Below are 24,452 nucleotides of genomic sequence, written 5' to 3'. Positions count from 1 at the left end.
AGTCAATTATTTTACAGATTCAGTGGTGTTTAGTAAACATCTTTAATTGAAAAATTGCAACTCTAGATGGAATTTGTAGATAAAGTCATACAGCTTACTCTAACTCCTTTTCATCCCAGGTTGCTTTGCTATAAACAGTCATTAATTCACCAGAGAGAACAATCTGCAAGAGGAGGACGCACCACCATCCTCACACAACACCAAGACCCTCCCCAGAACGATACGCGAGAGCAAAGTTATTCTGGATACAGGTGACTTGGTAGACAGATAACTGGTAATGTTTACCTGGGACCCCAAAGAACTGCCTTCCTAATGAAATCTGGCCAGCAAATTATCCCCAAAGGCAAGCATGGGGACACTGCGGAATGTGTCAGTGGATAAAACTGACCTTGCGGGATAGGGAAGAGGTAGCTAAATTACATTTCGGGGTTAGCAAGAGGGTAGGGGAAAACAGGTAAACTGCCATCAAGTCTGAATAATGCTCATGAAAAAAAATCTACTGTCTTGCGAGGCTGTCTTTTAACAGAGCTGACAGTTTTTATTTAAATAAAACCCCCTATTTATTGTTTGTAAAAAAACAAAACAAAGCAAAGGGGCCAGTGTAAAGCTTAAGACCAAGGCCAAGAACAGAACATGGAGAAGTTCTGTTTAAACGAAAGGGAAAACATTGAAATGGGAACTCGGAGAGACAGTGACACCCCCACCTCAGGCACACTCAGACCTCCCCTGGAGAAGGCAACGCTGACTGGAGAAGGCAACGCTGACTGGAGAAGGCAACGCTGACTGGAGAAGGCTGCTGCCCACACAAGACGAGCTCAGCAGGTCCCTTCCAAAATAAACGCTTCTGATCCCACAAATCTTTCCGTGCTTCTTTACACGTAAGTACGTACCTGATTTAAGCTTAAAGATACTTACAGAAACACCCAGTCCCTTCCCTGGGAAGACACATCTCACCGTCCGAACCTCGGCTGTCTTTGCTTGGCTCCAAGGAAACAGACATTGAATAAGACAACTTGAGATTTTAACAAAATTTCTTTATTTATCCTCTTCATATGAAGTTGTGCTTAGAAATTTTATTCTACACAGTTACAGCTAATTACATTTGGTAAACTCATTAAACGGTTATTTTTAAGGTGCAAATACTTGAACTGCAGAAAATTAGCCACTGGTTTACATTCATCAGGACTCGCTGCCAGGGAAGCGGTCAGAACGTCCTGTCCAGGGGGTGAGAGCAGGTGTACGCTCTCTTTTCCAGTATCTGCTTTGCAGCTTTTTTAATACAGTCATCCAGATTTTCATCTGCATCTGTGGAGAAGCAGAAGGAAAGTTAACTGAAGTACCAAATGCAAGTGCCAGGAAATAATTCAACATTATCTTCTAAAAAGACTGATTATTGCAGACTGAGTTTCACAGTGCAAATGCCTAATTGGTCAGTACTTAACCAAATAGGTCAAATACCTAATTGTTATCTAATATTATCTTTACAGGAGTATTTCCTACTGATAGATTTTTATATTCCTCCCCACAGTTGGGAAAAAAGAATCACTGCAGGTTTTTTTATCTATTAAATGAAGAGTCTATTTCCAGCTGGTACCAGTTCTGTTCCTCATCTGAGTTAAAAGCAGAGCAAAACTGTTTTGTTGGTCACATCAAAACCACCTACTTTTGATTAGAGTCTGCGAAAGCCCTGAGAGTAATACATGCATTTTATTTTATAGAACTTACATTTTTCTAATTGAGCCATGGCGTAATTATTCTTGAAATATGCTTCTGTGCAGAAGATATTTGTAAGAAGCACCTGAGAAAATAGTAAAACTCAGTTTAAAACTAGAAAATGAATTTCATAAGCAAAACATTGTAGCAAAAATACAGTAATTTAAACTTCTGAAAGTCTAGTTTTGCCTCTTGATAAGGGAGCCCCGCGAGCTGGTCGTGTGGGCTACAAGCTGGTGGTTCTTTTTCCCCCACAGCTGCCCAGTGGCAGAGCTGGGGTGACCCCTTCGCTCAAACTGCCCAGAAGACATTGTTGGGAACGAACCCCGAAGGGGCTCGCACGCACAAAACGAGAGTCTCAAGGGCCGCGGAGACAAAGGTTCATCACTTTGGATTGGTCTGACACTTAATTGTAGCAAATTTACTTGTCCTGTAGCATAACCGTTACAGTGAAACTTTAAGTGACCTCTGTGACAAACGGCCACTTCACTGTCAATAAATTTGTTGTCAAAATACTGTTGATATTAATTATTAATGATTATATGGGAAGACTTTGGGAAGAACTGCATGGTATTAGCAGGTTTAAGAGAACATGCACATTTGTAATTTATTCATAAATGTGCACGTACATGTCAAAATATTTAAATACTTTGATGGCACGCAACCCCTGTGTTGGGAGCACCCGAGAGGCGCTGGTGTGGTCACTGCACTCCCGCACCAACCAGCTTAGGAACACTGTGGTGCACTTAGGGGAGTTTGCTGTGGTAGATACAAATTCGTAACAAATGCAGAGTGTACTTTTAAGTGTACTGAAAGCTATTTGTTGTTGAGGTTTTCCGAAGGCTGAGCCATTGGTGATGCTGGCTTAGAGCTCTCTGAGGGCAGCGTCCTGCTCGGGCACGATTCCCAGTGGAGGGGAAGTCGCTCGTCCAGGCGAAGGAGCTGGTTGGAGCCTTGCAAAACGCAGTCGGGCTGCAACGCTGCAAGGGGAGGGCTGAGGTGGGACAGTGCCTCTATTGCACAACGCTTGGTGAGGCAGAACCGTAATAAATACAGCTTGTTAAGCTACACGATCCAAGGAGTGCAGAATTAAATGTGTACAAGTGCTAACACTTACTTCATGGTCGTGGTTTCTGAGCCCGATGCTGATGGACCGGCTTGCTCTGGAAATGGCTGCGGTCATCGCGTATAAATTAATGACTATATCTGCCACTCTCTTCAGAACCAACTGCTCATCCACTATTGTCTAGAAGAGTAAAAAAATTATTATTAGCTTGTAGTTCGTAAATTGAAAACTTTAACCAAACACTTTTTTCATAGTTTGTATGTAGGGTCATCCTTATTTAGCACAGACAGGTAAGTTGTTACATAGAATTTCTACCCTAAATCAGAAAGTTTTGGATTGATTTATGCTCTGCCTTTTGGATTAACTACGTTTAAAGTATGCAGTTTTGGATTAACTATGTTCCCCCTTGTAACAGTCTTTCTGGCTGCAGCCAACAGTAAAATTACTGTGTCTTGAAACAGCTTTGGTAAACGCCCAAATCACTGCAAATTAAAGTACCAAATAGATTAAACCTGTTCAAAAATGCAGGTAAAGTAGAATGTGGTGGAGCCTGGTCTGATAAGCTTTCTCAGAACACATCAGATTAACTAACTGGCACAAAATTGAAAATCCAGGGTATTCCAAGTTCAGTCTCTCCTATTTTATGCCACCATTTGCGTGGCATCCTTGGAGATTTGTTTGCTGTACAATAAGGATGACGAGCACAAACTGAAAAGCTGCTGGCACGGCTCTTCCTGTGGGAGCAGGGAAATGGGGTGCCGTGGCTGCTCACAGCAAGTACTTACGATAGTCACTGGAGCTGGCAGGACTTGTGCTTACAGAGGAAGAAGAAAACAACTCATTCACCAAGACTGCTGGGGGTTTTTTGTTTGTTTTTTTTTAAATATAAATTGTCCATTGCATTGTGTATAAAATGTCAGTGTGTCTTCTCATATTGAATGGAACTGCGCTGTGTAAAGGAAGTCCTGGCTCTTGCCATACGCACCGTCCACTCTAGATTCTAGCGAGGCCAGTTTGGTTGAAGATAAACTATTCAATAATGAAGGTAACAGTACAAAACAGCAGTTACCTTGCCAAACCTAGTGAGCAGGCCTCTCACGGTAGTTCCAAAATAATGAATGTTTTCTTCAAGTTTCTTGCCACTTTCCTATAAAATAAAAGAGGAAATGCAACAATTTGAGTAGTCTTCTAAGGGAAAAAACAAGCAGACCCTCAGCCCCTTAAAAAAAGGACACTGCTAAACTGCAAGCACAGGAATGGTATCAGAAAATGTTGATTCTTTTCTGTGGGGAAAAAAATCATCACTGTTTCGATGCAGTTCTGGTATCGTGACACCCAACTAATACGAGATTTTCTCTTGGCAAACACTGGTTTTTTTAACGTTCATCCAGTTTGCTGCTGAAATCTAGATAGGCAGTTTTTTCTCTATAAAATATGCCTTAAAATTTTCTATATTTTACTTTTGGTAAGTTCTCAGTATAGTCTCTATGCTTATGCAAATAATAGTCTGAAAAATTCTTACGCAAGGTTTAGTTCTGCCCACCAAACCTAATTCTAATTCTAAGCATGGCAGGTTATGGAAACCCTGAAAATCACCATTATCTGGTACTACTGTGTGAATTCACCAATAGTCTCAAATTCTGGTATTAAATAGGAAAAAGATTTCCAGTGTCATATTTGGCTGTTGTTAATACATAAACGTAACTAATGCATTGTGCTGATTCTTGTAATATGGAGGCAAGTGAGTGGGTCTGAAGCTGTTCAGAGGAAACTCGAAGGTAGGGTTCCAGCCAGGCGAGGATTGCTGTAGATCCCACAATCCCCCCGCACCGCGGGGGCACCGCAGGACGCAGGAGGAGGGGCCTTATGGAACAGCCCCCCATTAGCCAGTCCCAGCAACCCCCCCCCTTACCTCTGCGCCTGAAATACCCGCCCCGGGGGGCAGGGATACTGACACAGCGGTACAAATAATTTTCTTAGTTTTTCAAATCACTAACTAAACATCATAGGAAAAACATATCTTCTCTTTTTTCTATTAACAGAACATTCATCTTCAGTCATAAAAATTATCTACTGAGTGATTACGCAAGTATGTGTACATAGTTCACAGAAATATTCTTGCCTAAAACTGTGCTAACTATTGAACAGGAAAAAAATACCGTGTTTTGTAACTGAGCTTATTGTGAGGGGCAGCAACAGACCATTACAAACAAAGACTCTAATACTGCACAGGCTCCATTTGTACAAATTACTAAAATGGCTGTAAACCCGGAATTGGTATAAATACAAACTTAGAGCAGTCCTGACTTTACCTTGATCTGTACCAGTATCTGTAACTAAGTCCTTACCCCTGAGCAAAGGTATAAGCATCTGCTTAACTTCCTAAGTCTCTGTTCCTAACAGGCATTTTGCTTTGCACACAGAGGGGACCAGGCTGTGACGAGCAGCGAAGGGAATCGGGTACGAAAGACCAGCGTCTGCACCTGCTGCCAGAGCAGTGTCACCCCCCCACCCCCCCGCCCTTACCTGGAGGCTGGGATGCACCACGCCGCGGTCGCCAACTAGCCCGTAATCCACTTTTCTGCCCATCATGTCCCGTAATTTATTTAGAAATTCCCCCAGCGCCACTCCCACGTTTCCTTTCTTGATTTCTCTGAAAGGTTGGGCAAACGGCAGCAGTTACAGGCTGTTTCCTGCTTTGCCAGGGAAGCTTCAGCAGGTTCAGGTAACCGGGTGAAATTCTAAATGCTTTACCAAACCCCTCCAGTTTATGAATCAGCAAGTCTTTTGCTCCATTTTACCATGAAAAGTCTGGAGAACAATTATAGGGCCCTGGAATTATACAACGTGATTCACTTCCTCTCAAAAATGCAATAAATTCCAGAGACCGATATCTGTACTCAATACACACAATACAGCCGTCTCACCAATAAAACTTCATCATAAAATCTGATGTTACAAAATTTTAGCTACTGGTCTTGTAAAACAGAATTTTACACAAGCTGGAATTGTAAGATAAAATATAATAAGGCCAAGATTCCTAAATCTATAAAAACATCCAATTAAAAAGAAAAAAGCACCCTATAACATTGATCTTTTAGACAGATAATAATACACTGAAAGGTACTGTGGGTTCTTTCCTACAGTTTCCCCTCTTAGTTATAGTTAAACAGGTATCAGATTCTGTTTAGTTTAATAAAAATATTAGCAAAAAAATAAGAACATACTTAATTTTGTCAGTTAAGATTTTGCCTGCATATTGCATACCCGTCAAAGCAATATACAATCGCAGAATTTCATTTGTTCCCTGTAAAAAAACATAATATAAAGTGAAGTCAGTATCAAGTACAAAGTATTTTCAGTATTTACAACTCTAGATATGCTGTGCTAATGTTTGGTATATTTTTTTTTTCCTAAAATTGCTTTTAATGTCTAAATTAAAAGGGTCAGGGATATCAGAAGCAAGCAACACAGACTAAACACTCTATTTTTTTAAAGTATGTATGTAATTTTGAAGACAGGTTCTTTAGTTTAGTCTCCAACATTAACGAGTGTTTTCCAAGCAGGTCTGTTTTGCCAGGCTTCCCTTTCTGCTCTGCTGCTATTAAAAGATTACTCTTCAGCCATCCATAAACGTTTGCTATCTTTTGCTTTATCTCAATTATAAATTCTGATTTACCTGTGAAGAAGCTGAGCCTCTCTTTATTAACCATACCTATGTACCACAATGAAAAAGAAACCGACTAAATGCATTCTGAGCAAAATCGAAGTTCTGCGTGTTCCAGTAAAGGAACAGTTAAGCGGTTGTGAAGCTGCTCGGTGGGCCTCTTTGGCTGGAAGGCAAGCGCAGACCGAGGCATTAAGATGATACTGCACAATTGGACGTCTGGGAATCCATTATACGATTGATTGGTTTAATATGGGTGGCTGAAGAATAAAGATCCAAACACAGAAGGCTGAAAAGCACCCCGAATATTAGGTCAGTGTCAAAACGGCCACAAGGCGGGGACAGGCCAAGTGACAGAGGCTACAGCTCAGAGGAAGTGTCCGGTCTGGTCCCGTGTGTGTGTGTGTGTGTGTGTGTGCATACGCAGCCCCCAACAGACGCAGCTCTGGGACAAGGACGCTGCCCCTGCCCGCAGCAAACGGCAGTCAGCTCATCCGCGGGCAGGTCCCCACAACCAGGCCAAGGGAACCAGTGAGGTTAAGCACAATCTCCACTTTTTAGCAGAAAAGCAACTTTATACAATTGTTGAGATCAGTGAGAAAAATGAGCTGAATGACAGGAATCCCAATGGTGTGCTGCGCTGCTTTTTTAAACAAGACTTACTCTAATCTGTCCAATGTGAAAGGTCTTCCCTGCTTCAGCCAGTCCAGACCGCGCTCCTCACATCTCAGTTGGTTTTGCTGCTCAGAATTCATAAACGTCCCACCCCCCAGCACGACAACCCTACAGGCTGGCTGCTCTTGCTCTTTTATCCATGCTGGAATTGCCCCTTCCTCCTTACAGGAGCTAAACACAGCCGTATTTGCAAACTGAACGGCACGCTGCCTGTCCTTGCTGGCATTCACGTGCAGCTGAGACGCTGCTGTCCTGACACCGGGAGGCACACGAGCCTTCCTGAACGGCCCATCAAGAAAGATCAAGTCTGTAAGTCTGACTCAGAGGTACAGATGAACGGTCACTGAAAAGCCAGCTTGGAAACAGAATACATTTCACAGCCAACAGTTTTTAAAAAAAATAAATGCACATCAATAAGGTAATTAAACTTCTAAATTAATCTTCTATGAGCTTCCCTACTCCGCTTGTGAGGAGCGCGCAAGAAGAAAGGTTACTCAAGTCTAGGCACCAGCAGAGCAGCTTAGCCACGAAATAAAAAAAAAAAAATCCTATTAGAGAAATCTGTTTACAGATTAAAATTTGCCCATACCTCTTCCCAAATCCCATCACTCACATTAGTGTGACTACAGGAGAATAAAGGCAGCAAAAAGCTTCCAAAATGTGCTTGCTGCAAAGCAAGATGGCCAACTTCCTTCTCACAGGGCTCCTGCTCAGGCAGCCGCAGTGCTCTGACGTCAGCCTGCGTCAGCGCATGCAACCAACACCATTTACTGAATGTAAACCGGTGAGTTACTTTTGTCAACTAAAATAATTTTAGGCTTTTATGCTAATTTAGACTCCTTTAGTCTGTTCAAAACAACAACAAACCAAAGCCATGAACAGGGACTGATTTTTGGCATGACAGTGTGTTTAGAACAGCTGCATATTGTGTTAAAAATATTCAGAACGTTTCTAAATATTTAAGAACCTGTATATACATTACCAGTATCTCTATATAAAATTATATATATATCCCACCATGTATACATATTACCGGTTTATTCCTTTTAGAGGCAAAGCTGGTGCCAGTTCCTACTGTAATTCACACTTTGTGGTTAGTCCATAGGAGCCACCACAGCGTCGTGCACTCTAGGACAGCATCCACACCTCCAAACGACACGAGGTTCGTTCTTTAGTCTTATTCTAACTATTATAGACTTTGCAACTAAAGGAACGAAGGCCTGTTCAACGGAAAACTCGGGTTTCAGCTCAGGTTTACAGAATGTGAGAGTGTGAAATTTCAGTTCCCAGTAAAACCAGTATACTGGTACTTGCCTCAAAGATCAGCAGTATCCTGGCGTCCCTGAGGTAGCGCTCGTAGGGGTAATCTTTCATGTAGCCGAGGCCGCCGAGAACCTGCAGTGCTTCACTCACGCAATGCCAGGCACCCTCAGAGCTGAACACCTGCCGTTGAGCAGTATTTTAGTCACCACGCGACCCAGCGAATCCAGACGAGACGGTACAGCTGCGCGACACCGCTGTAACGTTTGGTACTGCTGTTACCACAGCCCTGTTAAAAACTTGCCTCAAATAGCACATAGGCAGGCTCAGGGCGCGTACTTCAGTCAAACTTAAATAGCTTCCTTGCAATGCACAAAAGCATCCCTATAAGGAAACATTCCCGGGAGCGTCAGAGCCAGGAAGGGGAAGACCAGCCGTAGCTGCCTGGCTGGAGCCCGAATTCACCAGGACAGGAGTTCTTTTGCACCAACCACACCGTACAGCACTATCGATGGGGGCCGACAATCCGTGCGTCCTCCTCAAGGGAGCACCAGCCTGTGCTCCAGAAACGCCTCCCACGGCGACGCTCCGGCAGAGAGGGCCTGGCGCCAGCTCCCTCTGCCCACGGCAGGACGGACGGGGCCGAGCCGGGCTGCAGCTGGAGCTGTAACCCCCTGCCCTTTTTACTCCTCCTGCCCCGTGAGGCCACAACAACTGTGTTCCAGAGGAACACGATATTCCAAACCGCTTGTGTGCAGTTTTTATTTGTATGGTGACAAAAGCCTGAAGCACAGGTAATCAACAGTACCTGGCACCTAGAGAAAACAGTTAAGATCTATTTTTTCACTTAGCTGAGGTTTTTGTATCATATGCGTAAATGTTAACACCTGAGCCTCGCAGCAACATGGAATGTAGACAGAAAACCTGGAGCGGTGTTAGCCTGCGTCAGCGCGAAGCCCCAGGCAACTCTTCCGATGCAATGAGTTACCTTGACCATGGCTGCCTCCACGGAGCAGTCCGGAAAGCCGGGCCTGTCCATCATCCCTGCGGTGAGGTAAGCCATGCTCTCCATCACGTACGCTTTCACAGCCATCAAACAAAACTTCTCCTGCCAAACAGGAGCGAAGGAATCATACATAATTCAGATGCAAAATCCCACACTCAAGCCTGAAACTTAAAAGCACAACTGCAGTTTTCATGTGTTTAACATGTTATGAAATACTAACTAATAAAAAGTACTACTGCAAAACAATCATGAAAAATCGAAAAACATACATTCTTATTCATTACATTTACCATTCTAGACATTTAAAAGATCAGTGTACAAAAGCCTGTGCTGAGATTACAGAAATGCAAAACCTCTAGCCATTTCTAAAGGAGTACAGCCAAAAGAACCCCAACATAATCCTTGCACTTCGCCAATACAAAGCACAGAGATTTAGTTTATTACCTGAATTAATCCAAATTCACTCAGTTTCTTATTGAATTGCTTCCGGGTACAAGCATACTCTGCTGTCATTTCTTTAAAAAAAAAAAAAAAAATCCATCTCAGACCAGCAGAACTGGGAGGGAGCATCCCTGCCAACAGCCGCCTGCTGCTGACGGACTGTCACCCGCCAACCCCCGCCCCGGGGACCCCCTCGCTGCCGCAGCGGCTGTACTTGGTGACAAACACCCCAAAGTGATGGTGCTGCTCAAGGCTGGGAACAGCGCGCCAAAGGCTTTTAACCAACAACCTGATGGGGGAACCTGCACTCTCAGAGAAGGCACGTTTTAGTGCTATAATTGGTTGCTTTATACAGGGATTTCTGTTACCATTTTGGGTAGAAATCAATTTTATTACTTATTGCTGCGTATAAGCTTTGAGCCAGTTGTTCAAGTGGGAGATGTTACGGGAGATTACACCTTCTCAAAGCAACAGTATATAGGCTGTTCTCTTAGTAAGAACATTTTACCTCAGAAAAATGAAAGGCAATACATTTCCACATATGAACTGAAAAAGCTTCAGTGTTAAAACACTGTAAACAGGCTTTTAATAAAAATTTTTAAAAAAAATATTTTAGTGTTTTAAAGAAGTCAAAGCATGTTATGACTGACAATATAGTGATGCTGTTACGAACAAGACTTGTGTTAGTATTCTGAATTAACTGCATTACATGCCTTGGGGACATCAGTTTTTGCACGGCATCCAGCAATCCAGAACACCCAATTCACCCACCTATCAATTTTTTAATCATTCCAGCAGATGCGCTGCCCATGCTAAATCTTCCACTGTTCAGGATATTCATGGCAACCTGTGAAGGAAAGGAATGGTTTTCAGGCAACGTTGTTGCGCGACCCTTCTCCTCGGGCCACGCTGGCTACTGCCTCTTGCTGCATCTTCTCGTGCTTTCCTGGATTTCGTTTGTCACTGGAATGTGCTTCCTGCCCTGTGACCCGCCTCACACCGGCCTGCGCAGCATTCAGCATCCCTGCACCAATGCTTCAAACCCAGGCTTTTAAGGTGACCTACCACATCCAATTTCATATGTGAAATAGCTTTCAGATGCTGATGAACCAGTGACCTGGAAGTAATCCTCTATTCCAACCGCATTAAGGTAAAATGCGGATAAAAATGCATTTCTCTGCAACTAGAGAAACACCACGCAAACTAGACAGCACTAATGAAGTTTATCAGAGGCAGGAGAAAAACAGAATATTGTTTAATGTTTGTACACAACACCAAAGCTAAACATCTCTGCAGCTGACCTGCGAGAGACGCTTTCCTGCTTCAGATACCTTTCAGCAACACAAAAGACAAGGGAACAGGAATGAAATACAGATCCATAATGTACAAAAATAAATTCTGAAATCTAGCATTACTGTTTCTTACCAAGAGAAACCTGGGTGACTCAGTTCAAAGACTGTAAAGAAATTTAGCAGAAAAGTCAGCTCCTACATTTTAATTTGTGATAACTATCTGAAGAAGAAACCACAAAGATCTTCTTTTAATACGACATTAAAGAGAATTGTTGCATTCAGCATTTCGCTCTGGACTTGCCAGCGACAGAAGGAGTGAGAAAACCGAGAGGGGCCGCTACGAACAGCTCTGCAAATCCAGACGTCAGAGAAAGGCTACAACAGCAAAGGGCCCGGCGGTAGCTTTACTGCCATCACTCTTCTCTGGCGCGACCAAGAGGAGCCAGTGCCAGGGGAGCCTTTCCGTGTTCTCCCCCCGTTCTTTTCCTGTGCCATTACCTAATGCTGGAAAAGCACCTGACAGCCACGGGGCCTTGGACAGGATCTGCACTTCCCTCCAACCGCTTCCCATTATACTCATGTCTTTCCCTCCCCTTCTGCACACTCCACAATTCTGGCTGTAGGAAACAGCAGCAGACATTTCCCTGATTCAGTTCAGGAGTTCTGTTGAAAAAGTTGCTCCCTTTTCTAAGAGAACAGTACACCATGAAAAACAATAAAAAGTCAAACAAGTAGTGGAACCAGCTCTGTAACTGTACTGAGAAGAAATACACACAAATCCGAAATTATGCTATTTAATACAAAGCATATAAGGTAAAGTGAGAAGCGCGTCCTCCAATATTCTTCAGCTTGGCAAGATGTTACCAATAAGGAAACTTCAGTACAGAAAAAAAAAAACCACCAAAAGTCTCCTTCAGGCTTTTCAAAATCGTCAGTAGTTGTATTTACTGCTTACCTTAAATCCCCCTCCTACTTCTCCAATGACATTCTCTATCGGCACTTTTGTGTTTTCAAAATGTACTTCACAAGCTGAAAGACAGAGTGAAGAGCTGCTGAATTATTATGTAGAAACATTTAAAAGACATTCAGGACACAACTGATTCTTTTTGTAACACGTAGTTTTCCTAACGCACTGTTTATGACAGAATTACATGTGCTTTGCCAAAGAAGTTAGAATTTGGGAAAAGCCTGTAGCTGACATCAATTACTGATGTAAAATATTCAAAATGTAATTAATGTACATTGTGTAAACAGAGAACTATAGTTTTGTCTCTGTTTTAAGGCACTGACACAGCAGCCAAGTCCCAATGATAGAAGGTGAAAAACTATAATCACCGGAGAGCTTAAGGAGAGCCTGTGAACGCTGACTTCTAGATTAAAGCCACCTGGTCACTGAATCTCCCCAGTCATTTGTGTCACTGCGTAGCTGGGGACGCTTCACACGCACAGGAAGGAATGCTACGCCAGGGATATCTTACTGCAGGCCCTGCACTAGGGGAGGACTCATAGGAAAAGCATGGTAAAGAAACATGAAACTGATGCTGTTACACAGAACAGATATCAATTTGCCTCTGAATTAGGATTATCTAAACAAATCAAAACATTAAAATAATTTCTGTTAACAATTTTAAGTGATTCTTACTGTTGGATCCTCGAATGCCTAACTTATCCTCTGGTTTGCCATGAGTGACTCCACCAAAATCCCGCTCTACGATGAAGGCAGTGATTTTGTCTTTGAGTTGCCCATCTTTATCAACAACCTCTGTCCTAGCAAATACTGTGAAAATATTGGCAAGGCCACCGTTTGATATCCACACCTGTTTTGAGAGGAAAGATGTGTAAGAAATACATTTATTCTGATTTTGTGAGCGTTGTTCTTCAGTGTTTCCTAAGAGACTAGCAAAGAACAGAGACAAATTGCTGCTGCTTCCCTTGGGTTCTGGTGAGCGTTCTGCTGCTAGTTTTGCCTCTTGTGAACACATTTCCAAGGGAAGTTGATCACAGAATGGTAAGTTTAGAGCAACTATAAAAATAGGTTGCAATATAGATTGGAATTAAATTAAAATCCATAGTGCATTTTCACAACAGCTTGTATATCCTGCTGCTCGCGGCACCCGAGGGATACGAGGGTAATACAGGCTGTAGAACCACTCTGACCAAAATCATTTCAACTGTGATGAGGAATTCTCTGCATCAGGCCACATACGTACGGCCTCTCCCACAGGACGGGTCTCCTCACATCACAGACAAATGATCAACAACCAGCGATGAAGTCTGCAACGTAACAAATACTGCTGAACCCAGTACACCTCTGCCTTTCTTAAAGGTTTTATTTTGCCGTTGTTTCTTTCAGCAGAAATGTTCCGAGCAGCTCAAGTTTTCTTTCAAAAATACTTACAAAATCCAGCCTGAAGAATGAAGAGGGGAAACCATGATTTCAGGTTTCTTTTTGCCTATGCTGTCACAGAGGGGGCTAATTAACTAACTAACTAACTAACTACCCACCCCTCCCTGAAGCTGAGCACCATGAGCTGGCGACGCAGAAGGAACCTGGGAGAGGCTTTTCCTGTCCTTACCAGGGGGCTGGTGAAGGTCATTCCCTGCACAGCGTGCTTTTCTCTTCTCTTTGGCCCCAAACCAACACAGCTTCTCTTTTCGACACAGGCATTCTGCACTAGCTTGGAAACCTCAAAATTCTGATGCCGCTGCCCAGCTACCTTCTGACTCAGCAAAACTGCCTGCCTGCCATGCTGCAAAAGGCAGAGGTGATTTCTATAAACTCGTAACAAACACCTGTCATATTTGCCGTCTGTGAGCGGATACCTTGGAGCCATTTAATAGGAAGTATTTCCCATCTTCACTGAGGGTTGCTCTTGTCTGGATGGACGCAGCATCACTTCCACTACAAGCCAAACGAGTTATTAATGTTTAAAGAAATAAACACGCTTTAAAAAACAAAACTCCATCTTTTCCCTCTTCCCATCCTTCACAAAGGAATGTTTACAGTAGTATTAAATAGTAGTATATAAATTTAAGTTTTTAACTAACATGGAAACTTACTAGATTTAACAGCTCTAAAGAAATCTGCCTCAGTTACCTGAGGGGACATTTCTGCCGATTAACACGTACGTTATCAGTTTTATGACACGACCAGAATGTGCAGAATGGCACATAACCAACTTTTTTGAGATACACATTGAGTCTGTCATCCTGAAACACAAGTTTAAAATGTCTAGGTTTTTCCTCAAAAATTCACACCCTGGGTTTATATCCTAAGCGAAAAAAGGCTCAAGAGAAATGAAAAATAAACACGTGACCATCCCTCTCAATGAGCACCTGGGCACATCTAAGACTTTCTACAGGAGCAAAATCAGCAGGTGAATTACAACAAAGCCGTGATTCTGTGATTCTGTAAAAGTTCACGCCTCCTCTCCAATCACCTCTTTACTGCAGAATTAAGCAGCAGCACACCATCTCCCCCTCCCTCTTCCATAAATGAAAAAGCCCCAACAGCTCACCTCGGGCCTCCAGCTGAAGACAGTTGTTACGTTTTTGGAACAGCCAAATCTCAGCTGGTGTTTTAATAGGGTCAGATTGCTAAAATCCAGTTCTAAAAATGATTGTTTCTGTGCACGAGAACTAAGGCTCTAAGAAGACTGAAGTTAAAGTTACTAAGATCAGCAATCTTTTAAAATATTACTGGGCTAAATAAAGAAGTTAGAAGAATTTCAGAACATGGTTAGCCCTTGGTTTTTGTCCTGTGCGTTATTTCCAAGTCCCTGCCATGGACCACTGTTGAAGGATCTGCACTAGTTTAAATGTGACCTGCAAGTGGGATGGATTTTAGAGGGTCAGGACTCAGCCTAGGACTGTTGAATAAAACCCACGACTGATGGCTGGGAGGTATCTACATCACAGCAGCGTGAAAATCAGCAAGTACATCAAATGCTCACTGTGGGTCATTCCAGCAGACAAGAATTCAGAGAAGACAGTTTTAAACTACGGTTTTGTATGGACAAGTGAGATCCAACTTCAAACACCCAACTGGTCTCAGTCCTTCACTCAGTTTCCTTCACAATGACGTAGGAAACCTGCCTGGGTGTTTTTAAGAAAACTACCTCTTCTGCATTAACAGAATTTGCAACGTTAGCAACTGTCCATGAAAAAACATAATAAATGTAACTTTATCTTTGAAATGAAACTGCTGCTACAAAGGTGCCTTTTCTAAACTCTAAGGAAAGACCAAAACTTCCTCCTATTGATTTTGGTAGCTCCTTCAATGCAGGCTTTAATAATGTTGAAGGAGAACTGAAAGCGTCCTCGAACAGTCACAGCACATTTTTTCTAACCCAGCTCATAGTATCCTTTCAAGGCATATTCAGTAATGCCAGAAATAAAGTGGATGAATCCCTGGGATGGGAACAACAGTTAGTGATTTCTTGGAAACTGCCATAAGCAGCACATTGGGAAAAAATTAATTACATGATTTGAAGTGTACCTTTAAAAAAAAAAAAAAAAGACTGACCTGTATACTGAAGCCATAGGCACCAAATAATAAAGATTGAATATATTAACTGATCACTGTAATGAAGATGAAAATAATAAAAGAAACAATTTTGGTGTTTTTTTGAAGCTTTTATGGTTACAAAACCAGTACCTTCCAGGCTCAGTGAGACAAAAAGCTGCAATGTGCTCCCCGGATGCCAGTCTCGGCAGGTACTTTGCTTTCTGCTCATCAGTGCCAGCAATGAGGATTCCCTAAATAAAGAATTAATAGAAAACTTTTCAGCATCAGCCTGTGTAAAAAGAAATGAAGCAGAGAAGCTTAGCCAAGTTCGGGAAGCTTGATTTGCAAGTTTTATGGCATAACAAAAGACGTTTTAATAAGCAACGGACATTATTATTTATCAGACATGAAAAGACGTCAGTTATCATCACATATGATATATGTTCAATGCCCATAAGCAATGGGCTACTGTTCAGACCGCCTTCTAGGGCAGGGTTCACTATTTATGCTCTAAGTGAAGACTTAACTGTTGCTCTGAAAGGCCCTGAGATAGTCCTGTCTTTATAATTTGTCATACCTTCATTACTGTCACTGTAATTTTATTTTAATAACCTCAAAACCAGCAATTTTCACAGCTCCTAATGAGAGAACAGAACACATGAGATTTTCTAAGACTTATCATCTCAATGTTGCCTGGACTAACGATTTTCCTGTGTACTTTGTATTTAGTCTTAATGCTGCACAAGTCTTACACCGAGCCACGGGCAGAGGATGTTGGGGGGCACAGCGGGGGTTGGCGGGCACACCAACAGCCAACCTGACATCAGAATGTTCCACCTGAGCTCTGCTTCGCCAGTAATTCTTAGTTGTTACTCTCACACTCCACATTTAAACGAACTTCACCCCACCTTCTCTATCAAGTTGTGTAGAACTACTTGACAGGAGAGCAGAGCGTTACCTTCAGCCCAATAGCCTGATGAGCTGCCAGAGTGACTGCGATAGATCCGTCTAACGAAGTGATTTCTCCCAAACGTGCATACATGGTATTTGATAGACCGAGACCACCTGCAACGAATACTGTCTTTTATTCAAAGTAGATACCTTAACATTCAACTTGCCAATTCCCCCAAGAAAATCCCTTTCAAGTACAGAAACATCAAGAATATAACAGTCAGCTGGGGAGTGTCTTGGTATAGACAGGACAGAGTATGTCCACAAACAAGTACTGCGTTGCCGGAAGAATGCACTGTGAAAATGGTAACTTTTTTTGATGAGCATGAGTTGTGCTGGACTTAGTTCTATTCAGAAAGCTGTGTTTGTGTTCAAGTGTGTATCTGTTATGTGAAAAGGGTAAAAGATTCAGTATAAAAATTGCTCTGGTCTGAATTCTGTGCTTAGAGATAAAATGAATTTTTTGGTGACGTCTCCACGCTACGTTACCAAGCCAGACAATTAACCCCCGTACAGCCCTGGGGCTGACCAGCTGCAGCCAAGCAGCAGAGGGAGCGGTGCTGGACAAGTCCCAGCACAGACACAAGGACAGGCTGTCCCCAGCCTCAGCAAACACGGCACAAAATGACCTAGACAACAAAACCGCCACGAAACAGTCCCCAGGCAGTTTCCCCCCCTCCAAACTGGTACTAAGGGAGGATAAAATACAACACTTTGATGTCCGTCATCAAAAAGTATGAATATATCAAGCAACAAACTTGACACCAGCACATCCGTTTTGGAGGAATTTTGTGATCCGCTGCTGCAAATGCAGAGACTATTTGTAAGGAGCTTGAAAAGAACATAAGTAGGATAAACCAAAGCTGCATCTGTCAGAGTCTAATGATCAAGAATTTTGTCATCAGGACTAGAAGTCCCATTCCTTGTAATTTAAGTCTATTTTATATATTAGTTCTGAATAAATAACTTTATCTAATCAAGATAGTCTTATGTCCAGGTTAATAATTTTCTACTTGGGACAGTGGATTAAGTCAGGATAACAAATACCTTATTTCAGCAGATGTCTCAATAGTCCTGCTATTTTACGTGTAATGAATAAATGCAAGAACAACAAGTCTCCCCGATACCACGCACACACATCACTGCCTCTTAACACCTTTCCCCTTCAGAGCACGCTTCCATGGATTAAAACTCCCACTCCTCCTGTCTATACGCTCGTCCTTCTTTTCCCGTTTCTAAGTGGTGCTGGGCTCAGCATTCAGCTACTGATGATGTGCAGAGTAATTCCAATGACGCCCATCTTAAAGAGCGACATTATTCCATGATTTACATGAGCTTCATTTTTCCCATTAATGTTCTGCATTTTAATGCTTCTGGCAAATATGCCACTATTCCAAACCATTATGAAAAATACCATGCACTGCACGAAGCACCGAATACGTGTGACTGAAGTATGACAAGCACCACCAATGAAAATACAGCAGGTTTAAACTACAGAAAATGGGAAATAACCTCATTAAAAGCATATTATTTGTAGTGCAGAAAAAAGTTGCTTTCTTATAGCACGGTGATAGCTTTCCATCTTCTGGTTTTTATGCAGCATACAAGAAAACAGGACTATGATTTTCTACGAGTAGGCTGAATGGATTGTGACCTTTTACACACTGGAAGCTGAGAGAGTATTATTTCACAAGCTTCAAAACAATGCAACATCAAAACAACAATGACATTTTATTAAAGTATGAATTCTATGTCAAATACATCGCCTTTCAGACTCTTTAAAAAAAATTAACAGGGTGGGAAACTTATTTCCACCGAAACCATCTTCTGCAGATGGTCAAACATAGTTGTGTCTTCCTCTGAGTTGTTCTCTTTAAAGTTATCTTCTTTTATACTAGACAATAGATGATGCAAGGATATAATTTCTTTATAAATTTCATGGAAAATATTAGTTTCAATCCAAATTTTTATTTTATGCATAAGATTACCGTTTTCTTGAAAATTCCTTTGCAAGTTTAAAGGTTAATCCACTGAGGAACTAATGGCTCTGATCTCAATTAGCACCATAATGTCCTTTAAGACATAAACTTTTTGTTCAGTATTGAATAGGAAAGAGTTTTTACAAAGGCTATACTTGTAATGAATAGATATTATACTTTCACACTTCTCTAAGGTCAAACACATTCCCATCTGCCAACGACAGGCGACAGCTTTGATTGATCAGTTCCATGAGACGCCGTAGTTTGGACCCACTGTCATTTTAGGAACCATGAGCAAGACCTGCAAGTCCCGCAGAATGTCAAGCTGCTCTACTGCATCCAAAAAAAGCACAACAAGGAAAATGCTCTGCCAAGAGGAATTTACACCATCTAAAATTAGTTATCTAACTTAGGCACCCAAGGTAGGAGCATGCAGAGCTCCCTACAGAGCCAGCAGACGAGCTCAGTGCCCTGCAGCTCTTTATTAACTAGATGAAGCCTCAGCTCCTAATTTAGACGTCCAAGGCAAAGGACTATACACAGGACATTTTGCAAGACCCAAAAATGCATTACTTAATGCAGACTACTGGGTTATCCTTCTGTGGTCATTCACTCACCATATTCCTCTGGAATCTGCATGCCAAAGAGACCCAGGTCCTTCAGTCCTTTTAAAGTTTCAGGTGGGATTTTTGCATCTTGATCAATCTTCTTAGAGTCCACTACAAATACAGAAGGTTTTATAATTTACAACTCTGTTTCTTAGTACAGAAAAAATCTCTGAGACTGCAGCATTCCCACATCGGAGCCAAGGTCGCTGTGTACTATGAGTGAGCACTGTGACCTCTAACCTAATAACGCACAGGACAAGGGGCTGCTGGGGCACCATGTCCCTCCCTGCTGTCCCTCTCGTCTTCTCAAGACCCTTTAGAACAGACATAATGCTTGCTGCAGCAGACACGGGCACACTTCTCATCCTGAACTTGACAAGAAGTACTCTTTCTAGCTTCAGCCTGACGTTACTGTCCTCTTTGCCCTGCTCCCACTGTGGCTGGAACAGTCTCAGACCCTGAACTGGCTCCTGTAAAACTAATAACGCCGTGGGTTGGCTGGGGGCTGTTTGCGGCAGCCCCACACCCCAACCCGTCCTCCTCCCTCCAAGTGAAAAACGATCATTTTCTTGCCTTTTGACAACGATCTCATAGACAAGTCCTAAACATCACAGCGGGAGGTCTCAATTCTGTTTCTGAAGAACAACGCCCCACTGAAGTAGCCCACGTTATTACACCATCAAAGTCAAAATACAGAACCAAGTGGAAGGTCCCAAGAATACCAATTATGGCTGTAAAGCCACGACATCCAGGAAAAGGACTTGAAAGTGGGAAAAACGGTTTTTATTTCATTTTCTCAAACATTTCTATGTGGTTGTGCACATTAGCAGATTCCATGACTAGAATAAGTGAAGTATTTCCAGGATTTTCAAACTGAACTACGTCTAGGTCACGATTAAAAAAACAAAGGTACGTAAATGAGTTAATTACAAAAATCTTGTTCTTATGAGTTATTCAAATTCTTGGGGAACTACAAGAGCTGTTCTGTGCTGTAACAATGAAAATAAACAAGAACTGTATTAAGCAGCTCAGGAAGGCTGTAAGCTGCAGCAAAAGGAACACAAGCCAAAAAGTACACAAAAAGAAGTAATTCTGCAAAAGCAAAGGTATTTTCCTAAAAGAATCTGAAATGACGATGCAAATTCTATATTAAATATAATAATGGGAGGCAACTAAACATTCTGATGCTCTTCTAAGAGACGTTATTCAAAAAGAAAATTCATTTTAAAAAAGACTTTTCATTCCCCACACTAATTTTTTAGCTACATAGTGCAAGACACATATTTGTGGTAGCCATCAGCTGTTCTGGGGAGAGACAGGGCATTTTTTTACCTCTTCCTCCGTTGTGCCCACACAGACCTTCCTGTGGTGTCTGGACACTGTCACGCTTCACAATGACTGTGCTGAGATGAGTTTCCTTACCTGGTGCCAACCATACCAAGTTTCTGACTGTTTTAGGCTGCTCTCCTAACCTATTTTTACCACACCCATAAATTACCCCGGATAACTAAACAGGAGTAGCTGTGAATTCAAACAAAGATGAGCAATTTCCACCTTCAGTTAAGATTCTGTAATATGACATTTTTTTTCCTCCCTTAAATATCAAGTTTTTTACTCAATAAATGATGTTCCCCAACAGAACAAAGAATTAAAAAATGTAATCTGCATAAATTCTTAATTTACTGCTAGTGAGCAACATGACAATTTTATCGTTAGAATTACCTGAATCTCATAAATTGTTATCTATGACAAACATAGGCTTCTTCGAACTCCTGCGGTGTTTGGCAATCTACACCTAGTATCTTTGTCAGCGGGAAATGTGAGACGATACCATTTAACTGTCCCACAAATTGCTGTCTGTAAAAACCAATTTTCTACAATTGTTCTAGAATTGGCTTATCTATTGCACCGGTAATAGAAGAAACACCCTGCAACTCTATCAAGAGTGTATACAACTAATAGGACTTTTCCCAAATAGAATCACTTCTCTAATGCTGAAAAAACATAAATGCTTTTCATTTTTCATAGCTTCTTAATGAATCATCATATAGGAATATCTCTGCTGAATTTTGCTAAACCCACTTTTAGTACAGCAGGATAGTTAAAAAGTTTCAGAAAAATTTCACAATACATGAAGCCATAAATAGCGTTACTCAACTGAGCTAAAAACAATTTCAAGTCCTACCTCTACAGAATTCTTTTACTTCCTGTGTATTTGTGGTTTTTTTTCTGTTTCAAAGATTTATTTCTTCTCATCAGCATCCAAATACTCCATATAAAAAACGCCACAAATGAACATGACTATAGAATCAGCAGCACCACATGACTGGCGACAAATGCATAAGACAACTTGAATAATTAAAGTATAATAATCTTACTCAACGGCTATAGTTAAATCAGTGCAATCACTAAATCACTTGCATGAATAAGAAACCAATAACTATACCTTCTTCACTGAAGAATTTTTCTACAGGTCCTACGAACTGGTTGATCTCCTCTAGTTCTTCATTGCTAATTTCTGGATAAGGAAAAACTTCTTCCTAAAATACAAGGCAAATTTTTATTTTACTTAACAAAAAAGCATGAATCATGCAATTGAAAGAAAAACTCAAGAACATATGCCTTTCAAATACTAGACTCTAAAGAACTGTGAAAATTAAGAATTGTGGAAAACGTTCAGAAACAGCCTTATCCACAGGGCTCAACCTTGCTACATACCAAAATCAAATCAGACTGTCATTACCTGAAAAACAGAAACAACAGAGAAAAACGGAGAGCCTTTAAGACTTAAGAGGATGCAAAAATCCTTCATCAACCATGAATTTTGTCAGTGTAATCCCACTTTGGGGTTAAAAAAAAGTTAGTTAATTTTAATTTGTATCAGAATGAATGCAGTGTTCTAATGTTTTCAAAGCTCAGCCCATAAACGCTGTCCCATGGAAACTCACAGCACATTCCACCTGCTCGGTGTCACTGGTACAAAGGTTACCGAGTTCCACATCGCTCCTTATCACCACCCTGGGATTTTGGTCATTAACTGGGAGCTGGATGACCTGACAGGCTTGAATAAATAAAAAAATCCAAGCAACTAACACAAGAAGTGAAGTAAAAACATGAGATGCATGCTCCTAATTTTTATAATCTGCCCTCTATTAAATAGAAAAGTCTCCCTCTACCCAAAGAAAACTGTCCACAATAGTCTGAAGGATCATGTTAGCTTCAAAAATTCCGTAAATCTAGTAAATGCTACAGTTTTTCCGAAAACTATTTATATAGAAATTTGAGAGGAAAAAAAGGGAAACATGAACTGGGGTTTAACGTGATGGAGTCTGACTGCAAACTGTCATAACACTTTACTTGACAAGGTCTGTTTTGGGAGACTTTATCGCTCAACTCATTTCAGTGGATTTGAGTTATTTTTTCTTTCAATTTATTGAACTGTAATTTCTGATAAATACATACTCCAAACCTTGCATTAACAAGCATTGTTTTAATACAGTGCCACATCTCAAATTTGTAACTTCTTTGTCCAGTGGCATCTCAAGACACAAGAACTACAACCTTTCCTGTAAAAAACTGTAAGCAAAAGTTTCCATAAAACATTGTTCCCTGAAGCAAACAGAGGGCAAACTGACACCGAGCTGCGGCAGGCGGCTGCGCCCAGCGCAGAGAGGAGCGTGTTTCTGTGGGGATCTGCCGGGCTGGCAGGCTCAGGGGGCCGTGGGCTCAGGGGGCCGTGGGCTCAGGGGGCCGTGGGCTCAGGGGGCCGTGGGCTCAGGGGGCCGTGGGCTCAGGGGGCCCGTCCGCCGCCGGCTGTCCCTGAGCCTTTCGAACTCCACGACGCGCTCTGTCTGCACAGGTGCAAACGGCTCCGTTAATTACACCCAGCTCCAGCCGCGGGACGGCTGACACACCTGAGAGACCAGGCCGGCCGCAGGGGGCCGCAGCTGTGGCCGCAGCCGCGGCCTGTCTCTCCCTCCTCTCCCCAGCGCTCCCTCGGGCGCCGCGGGGCCCCCGCTGCCTGTTACCGGTGCCCCCACCGCGGCCCGCCCGCTCCTCCCCCAGACCCCGCCGGACGCCCCCACAGCCGCGGCCCGCGCCCGCCCTCAGGCGCCGCCCGCCCCTCACCTTGCGCAGCGACCCCAGAAAGAGCTCCTTGGCGAAGGCGGGCCGGGGGACGGCGGTGCGGAGGCGGCGGGCGGCGGGGAGCGCGGCGGGCAGCGGGAGGGCGGCGCGCAAGGCCCGCAGCATCACCCCGCTCATGGCCGCCGCCATCTCGCCTGACGCCGGCGCACGGGCACGTGACCGCGTGACGCCAGCACGTCCCCTCCCGTCGTCCCCCGCGGGGCCGGGGCTCGCCAGGATCGCCGCGGTAACGCGCCCGCCCGGCCTTCGGTCCCCCGGCAGGGGCACGCACGGGCCAGCGGCATCCGCCGGTCGCAGGCCGCGCGGTGGCCAAGAATTGCCATAGAAACGGGACCCGCGGGGAACGAAGCCACGCACGGCCCCAGCGGGACCGGCCCCGGCCCCCCGCCCTGCTGGAGCCCCTCACAGCCCTCCGCCAGCTTCGGGCCTGGCGACCCCCCAGCAGTAGCTACAGACATTGAGTCAGACAATAAAAGTGTTTTTTGGAACACGCAGGATGTCTCTGAGTCCCCTCCCTGAACCAACACGAAAGCATCGCTGCAGCGCAGGAACGCGCGCCCCCGCCAGAGACCGGGGGGGGTGGGGGGGTGTCACCTCCCCCCCGTTGCAGATGTGGCCGAGGTGCTGAACTGCACACCAATTCGACAGAAATCACCGCAAAGGCTCCATCCAAACCCTACTCGGCCTCGTCTGTGTGTTCATCTCGGAAGCTGACAGCCCCCCCCCGCAGTGTCCCTTCACTGGTGCTGCTGTTTCCATCGGTAACCAAGTGCCAAAGACAAACCACCACGACCCAAGGTAAATACTGCGCTGAGGATGCTCTGACCCCTATTTCTTTGGCTTTCATCTGCCATGCCTTTGACAGCAGTTCTTGCTTTATGAAAAAACCCCAAGTGTCAAACCCCTGCAGATTGCGGCACTGCTGACCCCGATACCGACCGCGGTTAGGAAACACGCACGGCTCCGTTTCTGTACCAGAGGCCACTGGTCAGGGTTGTTGCATCACCGCCCCAAGCCTAGTGTTCTCAGCTGCAGGTGGGTGAGAGCGCTCACTGACACATAAGTATTTTATGAATACTAAACTTCAGTAAAATTAATGTGTTTGAAATATTTCTTTCAAGTCTTTTAAAGGCTGTCTTTA

At 43.2% G+C, this 24,452-nt stretch overlaps 2 protein-coding genes across 2 annotated transcripts in view; one reads left to right on the top strand and one right to left on the bottom strand.

The window, feature by feature from the left end:
- The window catches only part of CFAP92 (cilia and flagella associated protein 92 (putative)), a 35,594-nt gene extending 34,734 nt beyond the window's left edge, over positions 1-860 (top strand). The window contains exon 18 of the mRNA XM_063347628.1: positions 120-860. Coding sequence (XP_063203698.1) covers positions 120-255 — 136 coding nt within the window. The 3' untranslated portion in view covers positions 256-860. The remainder of the gene's footprint in view (positions 1-119) is intronic.
- Positions 861-1,013: 153 nt separating this feature from the next.
- On the bottom strand, positions 1,014-23,483 carry ACAD9 (acyl-CoA dehydrogenase family member 9). The gene is made up of 18 exons (XM_063347629.1): positions 23,294-23,483; positions 21,612-21,705; positions 19,175-19,276; positions 16,586-16,692; positions 15,778-15,878; positions 13,944-14,022; positions 12,763-12,937; positions 12,076-12,149; positions 10,600-10,675; positions 9,832-9,902; positions 9,370-9,489; positions 8,436-8,564; positions 6,007-6,086; positions 5,306-5,432; positions 3,849-3,926; positions 2,831-2,959; positions 1,726-1,798; positions 1,014-1,305 (listed from the first exon to the last, which is right to left on the bottom strand). Exons 1-18 carry the CDS (start codon positions 23,438-23,440, stop codon positions 1,205-1,207), a joined length of 1,863 nt encoding a protein of 620 aa, XP_063203699.1. The 5' UTR covers positions 23,441-23,483; the 3' UTR covers positions 1,014-1,204.
- Between the last annotated feature and the right edge of the window lie 969 nt (positions 23,484-24,452).

The sequence above is a fragment of the Chroicocephalus ridibundus genome, chromosome 10 (assembly GCF_963924245.1).
Source record: "Chroicocephalus ridibundus chromosome 10, bChrRid1.1, whole genome shotgun sequence".
Taxonomy (NCBI): domain Eukaryota; kingdom Metazoa; phylum Chordata; class Aves; order Charadriiformes; family Laridae; genus Chroicocephalus; species Chroicocephalus ridibundus.
Note: the sequence above shows the minus strand (reverse complement) of the source record. Positions and strands in the feature narration are given on the sequence as shown.